Source organism: Piliocolobus tephrosceles, chromosome 6 (genome assembly GCF_002776525.5).
Source record: "Piliocolobus tephrosceles isolate RC106 chromosome 6, ASM277652v3, whole genome shotgun sequence".
Taxonomy (NCBI): Eukaryota; Metazoa; Chordata; class Mammalia; order Primates; family Cercopithecidae; genus Piliocolobus; species Piliocolobus tephrosceles.
Window position 1 is genome coordinate 47,869,839 of NC_045439.1, and position 7,460 is coordinate 47,877,298.

The window sequence follows — 7,460 nt, forward strand, 5'->3', positions numbered from 1 at the left end:
TTATGGAGCTTACTATCTAACACGGGAAAATGAAAATAAATGAGAGAAACAAGTAGAACAAGTAGTGTATTGGATGGTTATAAATGCCATAGAGAAAAATCAAGCAGGAAAATGGGACAGGGAGAGTGCACGTGATATGGTGTGTGTGCTGTTGTAAATAGGGGTAGTTAGAGAAGGGTCCAGCCCTGAATATGAGGAAGGGTGCCCTGAAGCTGTCTGCAGGAGATGGCTCCAGGCAGAGGGCATGCTAGGCAGGAAGGGCCTGAGGCAGGACCCTCCTATCTAAGGAATCACAAGGGGGTGGGGTTACTGAATAACAGCTGGGAATGCCAGGGGTGGTGGGAGTCATCGTCAGGAAGCAGATGCTGAGATGGAATTAGGACTGATAAAGTATATTAGGGAGAAGTATCTGTGACAAGATTGGGCAGGGAAAGCTGTCAGGCCATTACGTAACCTCTGGGGAGCTCTGGAGCAAGGATTGCCTGTTAGAAGAGGCCTGCCTTGGGCAGAAATGGCTGGCTGCATCCTTGTATCACCTCCTTGCTTAGTCATTGACTGGGGACTGTCCCAAAGGAGCATGATACTGGCTAGATAGCTGAGCTTACCCTGAAGGAGCCAACTATTGGAGGTGTGAGCTAAGCACATTCCTCACAATGGTGTGGTGAGTCCGCTCTCAAGGGGAGATCCAAGTGGAGCATCAGGCACACCCTTATAGGCCATCAGAAGTACTTTGTCCTTTGCTCTGTCTGGGCTAGAAAGCCATTGGAGGGTTCTGAGTGGAGGGCTGAAATAATCTGAGTTTTTCCTTTAAATAGGATCACTCTAGCTTCTATGTTGAGTAGAATTTAGGAAACCAAAGGGTGGACACAGGAAGAACAATTAGGGAGCTAAAGCAATAACCCAAGTTAAAAATGAAGGTGGCTTGAACCAAAATGGTAACCAAAGAGGTGTTAAGAAGCGGTCAGCGTCTCAGATATTTTTGATAATTTTACCATCATGCCTACTGGTAAAACAATGAGGGCAATCCCCTTTGAGTCATGAACAGAATAAGGAATAAGGATCCTATGTAACTTTTTACTCAAGTTTATACAGTGCAATTAGGCAACATACGTAAAATAGAAGCATAAGGCTTGGCAGATAAGATGACTGGTAGATCACAGAACCCAAGAAAATCAACTGCAAACCACTACAGACAGATCTCCAGCCTGCACTCGGCTTGCCAAGCTGTGTGCTCACTGCGTGCCTAATTCACACAAAGGGATAGGCCAATGACAGCCTGGTCACCGTTATTACATAGCAATAACCCGATTTCCCCTTGATAATCACCACCAACAACCTCAGGCACATTGTAATCCCATTTCTGCCTTTGATTCAGTGGCACGAGGAGCCCAAAATTAGAAGGACGCAACCTCACGTAGTGGTTTATGAAACTCTTGTCGTGCCCCTGGTGGAACCATTTTTCTCCTCAGTAGTATCTCTTAATTAACAGAACCCAAAGTCACGGGGAGGAAAAGCAAAATCATTAGGTTGAATAGCAAGAAGTTCCACTACCATTTGGGTCTGTGACCCATAAATTCGAAGGAAAGCAGCCCTGAATAGTAGGTTAGTCACTGGTTCATAGTATAAACGTCCCATTGTTGGGATGTGTTGTCGACAAGGCAGTGCTGTGACTGACTTTTCCATAGGCCTGGCTCCGATACCGGGCCCTCCATTGTAAATCTTCTATAAGAGCCTGCCACAGATTTTGCACATCATCCTGATATAGCATGGAAAAGCCCAGACCAAGGACCATTCACTTTTCTGGGTCCTACAGCCCTGTATCTGGCAGAATTTGATCAGAGAAGCACAGCCACCAGAAAACGGGTTTATTATAGGATTGACCTTCTGCAACTGTGGTATCTAGTTACACAGTCCGGTGAGACTGTCAGCTTTACATCTGGTGCTGGGGCCTGAAGTCAGCGGGGCAGGTACTTGGGATGGAAAGACCAACAGGAAGTGAATGGAAGCAAAAACAAACCGGAACTCACAGGATGAGCGAGGATGGACTGGAATCTGCATTGGTCTCTCTTTTCCAACGCTCCAACTTCAGGGAGATGGGAAAACTGGAGCAGAAACTGGAGCCTGTCACCACTGATCTCTAAAATATGCATTTTAGAATCAGGAATCAGAGACAATGAGAAAGGATATGGAAGGATCTGAAGACCGTGTGAACCTGACTGGCTGCCCCACTCCAACCTGAGCCCACAGGCAAGCAACAACTTGCTACACTGAACCTGGTACCCTACAGTCTCTTTCAGAGCACGGAACAAGACAATGGTTCCCAGGGCAGCCCTGGGAACCTGAGCTGCGTGCAGGCAATGGGAGTGAATTAATGCATGTACATACAAACTTGTATTTACAGGCTATTCTTTTCTAAAAAACATAATATGGATAATACAGGATTGAATTTCTTTTTTTTTTTTTTTTTGAGACTGGGTCTCACTCTGTTGCCCAGGCTGGAGTGCAGTGGTGCGATCTCGGCTCACTGCAACCTCCACCTCCTTCTCCTGCCTCAGCCTCCTGAGTAGCTGGGACTACAGGTGCATGCCACCACGCCTGGCTAATTTTTTTGTATTTTTGGTAGAGACAGGGTTTCACCATGTTAGCCAGGATAGTCTCCATCTCCTGACCTCATGATCTCCCCGCCTCAGCCTCCCAAAGTGCTGGGATTACGGGCGTGAGCCACCGCGCCTGGCTGGATTGAGTTTCTTAACTCAACCTGCTTAAATGTTGAAGTCTGGAGAAATGTACTCCTGTTTCTGCATTATGATATTTTTGATTTATGGTATTTTTCTATGCATTTTAGCTTCTTTGTATTTATTCATAAGGATGCTAATGGCAATTTGGGAGGAGACACATCAGCCAGCATATCCGTGTATTAGTTAAGGTGCAAGAAAACTACTCTATCAAAGATATACTAAAACACAGTGATCATAAGCAAGATGTGAAAAGGGTTAACAACCCTCTTTCCTTTTTTTATTGGAAAACTGGCCCTGGGTTAACTTCCTGGCTCCTTCCCCTAATAGCCTAATGAAGGTAGAATATCAGCTGTATTATGAAGCAACATTGCTTGTATAACAATGACTCCTGATTTGTATGCTGCATCTTGACTGGAAAAATAACCCACGGGAAACTGTGGCATTGGGTTTCCCTGGGTTTGGTGGCTCTCTTAAGTGGGTATAACCTTTGAAACCTGGAAGGTATGTCCAAGAGGTACTAGTTCCTGTATGAACATGGGGTTTCTAAGCCAGAGAGGCTATAACCCCACCTGTGTGAGTCTCTCTCTCTCTCTCTTGCATCTAAATTATCACTTTAGATGAAGCCACTGGTCTGCTGTCTTTGTGCAGACACCTCCCAGTAGGGAAGCATGCCTGGCACTGCCCTGCTAAAATTTAGCATTTCTTTCCAATTATGTGTGCATATAACTTAGACAAAAATGAAAATTAAAACAAAGTTTTTAAGAGTAAACTGGGTCAAGTGTAGCCTAATCAAATTTTGTGAGTCTGAACATCTAGTCGAGAAGATGCTCTAAGGGGTCATTATAGCAAGAGAGATGTTTGTTTCTCTTTCCCAATCCAGGCCATAAGGAAGGGGTCCAGGGCTGGCAGGGTGGCTCTGCCATTCTCAGCATGAGCCTAACATCTGTGTGTCAAGGAGTAGCTTCCATTCTCATTCTCCTCTGTCTAGGGGAGGGAGGAAAGGACCAGGGGAGCACACAGCTGTTCCTGTTGCAGGAGCAGAGCCCAGAAGCGGCACAAATGACTTCCATTCACAAACTCCTTGGTCATACCCACCCGGAAGGGAAGCCCGGAAACCACACTCTAGCCAGAAGCCATGTGCTCAGCCGAAACTCAGGAGCCCTAATATTGAAGGAGAAGAGAACAAATATTAAACATCAGCTGGCGGTCTCTGCCTTACTCACCATTTAAAATCCATCCTGATTTGCTAAGAAAGGTCCAACTATTATTCCATTTGAAAGTAAACAAAACTTGAGTTTCAATAAGTAGGCAGGCATCTTCATGTTTTGCTTTGGGCACTTTTTTATTTTAATATTATATCCAATTACTTCTATCTTCTTCCCATTTCTCACATCCAACATTTCTTGGAAGTGTATTCTGTTTATCTGCCTCTTTTTGGTAAATTACCGAAGGAAATTTTCTCAGATATGTTTTTGGGCTGTATACATGGTAGTGTTCATAGAGAGATAGCAGAAGAGGTTTAAAGCAGAAGGGGTCTTTAGAGAACCAATTGAATCTAATCTCCTTACTTTGTGGATTGTCAGAGTGTCAGTGAGTCAGGGAGCAAATATTTATTAAAAGATTATTATATGCCATATATCTTTCTATGTACCTCAGGATAGGAGACCAAGACAGACTAAACTCTTTCCCTCCAAAAACTTATATTCTACTTTAAATTGTTGTGTGAATTATCCAAAATTATATTTCTCAATTGGTTTTATTTTCTTTAAAGGAAATATTTGTTAAGGAAACACAAATTAACAAAGAAAAGCAAGAAGAACTAGTTGAGTGTCTTCCGCAACTTCAGGTGGCAGAACAAGAGTATAAAGAGAAAAAAAGAAAGTTGCAAGAGCTCAGTAATACTATTACAGGTAAATATGAAGCATTTAGTAATTAAACTCAATCCCAGGTAAGAATTTCACTGTCATCTTCTCACACAAGGCAGGTCATCAGTTGCAAGCCAATGGGGAAGCTCACCGAACTTTCCCCATCACCTTTAGCTCTCTGCTCTCTAGTTTTTGCTTCACCTACTAATTTCTCCTCCACACTACAATCTTACTGTTGCTATTGTCAAAATTTTCCTTTTCTCTTTTAAAAACTATTTAAGACTTAGTCCTTTACTATATTATTTTCTTTCTCTCTATAGTTAGGAAAGGTAGAACTAACTCATTTGTTTGCTACCATGTGGGAATTTTTTTCTATGTCTTACCATGAATTTGCAAATTATATCTCTTTTCCTGCTATGATTTAACCAGTTATTGAGTAAGCACTCCTCAAATTTTTTTCCACTAACTTCCTCCTAAGGCACAGATAGGTAAGAGCTTGTCTCAGATCTGGGTTAGTAGAGGATGTGAAATATGTCCAAAAGTATGCATATTTTTTAATTATATTACATAGTATAATCATGTATGTTTAATATAAAAATAATTATTTTTTCCACAAAAGATTGGATGTAATCATTCAACCCTGTACCCAAGGTCCGAAGTTTATATATCCAGAATCTTTTGTTTTTTTTTAAAAAAAAAAACAAAACCAAAAACACACAGGGTCTCACTATGTTGCCCAGGCTAATCTCAAACTCCTGGGCTTAGGAGAGCCTTCTGCTTTGGCCTCCCAAAGTGCTGTGCCTGGCCCAGAATCATCTTTTTGGGTTTTGAGTCTTGTATTGCATTTGGAGAATAGAGGGTCATTACCTAAGGAATCTGCCCAAGTCTTTAAGTGGGAACAACTTCCAGAATTTGTATCTTCTAGATGATGAAAGAAGAGACATGGGAATCAGAAGGCCAGGACCAAAAGTTACAGAAAGGACTAGAAGGGAACAAAATTTGTCTGCTGGTTAGCAAAGACGAATATGGGGATAGGAATTAAAATCGCCTGTGTCAAAATGGGACATTCATATGGAACTCCAATTATGTTCAAATATAGAATAAAAAAATTCAAAAGTGAATAGTGATTATTGCCAAGGAGGGTGGATTTTTAAAATGTCAGAATGTTATAATAATAATACATGGGTAGTTGACCTGGTTCCCACTCCTCAGATGATTTTCCACTTTCTTGTCAGGTTTTCATTTAGTCAACTTAAGTAAGTTTTCTTGGCCTCTTACCACTTTTACCCAGACTTACAATACATAGGTCTCTTGCTTTCTTTTTTTTTTGAGGTGGAGTCTCGCTCTGTTGCCCAGGCTGGAGTACAATGGCGCAATCTCGGCTCACTGCAACCTCCACCTCCTGTGTTCAAGCAATTCTCCTGCCTCAGCCTCCTGAGTAGCTGGGATTACAGGTGTGCACCACCATGCCCGGCCAATTTTTGTATTTTCAGTAGAGATGGGGTTTCACCGTGTTGGTCAAGATGGTCTTGAACTCCTGGCCTCATGATCTGTCCACCTTGGCCTCACAAAGTGCTGGGATTATAGATGTGAGCCACCGCACCCGGCCTATTCCCAGTTTTCTACTTTCCCAGCCATTCTTCCTATCCCTTCGTGTACTAGGTAGAGGATATAAGAAACACTAGGAGCATAAAAGTAAGTAATACATTGAAAGTACTAAATCTCTTAATGTAAACAAAGGGGAGAAAATGCTGAAGAAAGTAGATAAAAGAGGGGAAGACAGGAGAAAAGAAGTAAAGGGAACATAAGAGCAGGAAAGTTGGCTTGCCAGCAGTTACACTTACAGAGAATGGCATGCATGGGCTCCATACACAGAAAGCTTTTAGTTAAAGCTGATGGATAAAGCATATACATATATCTTTGTTCCCTCATAAAACTCCCAAATATGTATATAAAGGTTTTTTTTTTTTTTAAAAAAAGGATGCAAATCCATAAGTACCAAAACACTGGCAGAGATAAGACATTTGCTATCTGCTGATTTATTATTTATTTATTACCTGATAATAAATATCAACAAATTTTGGGAAGATGTAATTGGATAGAGGTAGAAAGAGAAATATAAATACCAAGAGCCTGCCAAAAACAGCACCATGTAGGCAAAAAGTTCTTTCCCCTGAAGCTGTAAAGTCACAGGCAGTGGCGTCCCCTGAAACTATGACAGCTGAGATGAGTCACAGGGCTAAAGGTTGGTTGAAAAGTCTTTATAAAGAGCAATTAGAGCTCCAGGTCAAACCCCCTCCTTGTGCAGTTAGCTGAGTGACTCCTCCTCCTCCTCAATGCTGGCAAAGAAACTGGACCAGAAGTCTTCCGACTGCAAGGCATCAGATATGGTTGAGAGCAGAAGACAGGTACTGTACCAAGATCCCCACTGAGATCCCCTCTGAGTTCAGCTTGATGAATGCTGCCAGCCAATGGTGGTGTGAACTCTTCCATAATCCCTTACCCCAACCTGAGGAAGGAGACTAATGTATTCTTCCTCTAAGGAAACTGAATAGTTCAGAGAAAAGCTCCACAACAGCACCAACATTCGATGGTCCCCTCAAATGGCTGGTTCCGTCCTGATCACTGTATATTAAAGCTCACCCAGGACTATTAAATGGGATCAGACAAAGATCTGAAGCACCCAGTGTGAAAGAGAAACTGAAATGGACAGAACAAGAGAACTTGGTGGAAACAGAGAAAATGCAAAGAGCATAAGCATATTTTTTTTTTTTTTTTTTTTTTTTTTTTTGAGACGGAGTCTCGCTCTGTCACCCAGGCTGGAGTGCAGTGGCCGGATCTCAGCTCACTGCAAGCC

The 7,460-nt window shown here is 42.3% G+C and overlaps 1 protein-coding gene across 1 annotated transcript in view; it reads left to right on the forward strand.

The window, feature by feature from the left end:
* Positions 1–7,460, forward strand: part of CCDC175 (coiled-coil domain containing 175) — a 62,908-nt gene that overhangs the window by 35,791 nt on the left and 19,657 nt on the right. The window contains exon 14 of the mRNA XM_023231608.3: positions 4,510–4,648. Coding sequence (XP_023087376.2) covers positions 4,510–4,648 — 139 coding nt within the window. The remainder of the gene's footprint in view (positions 1–4,509; positions 4,649–7,460) is intronic.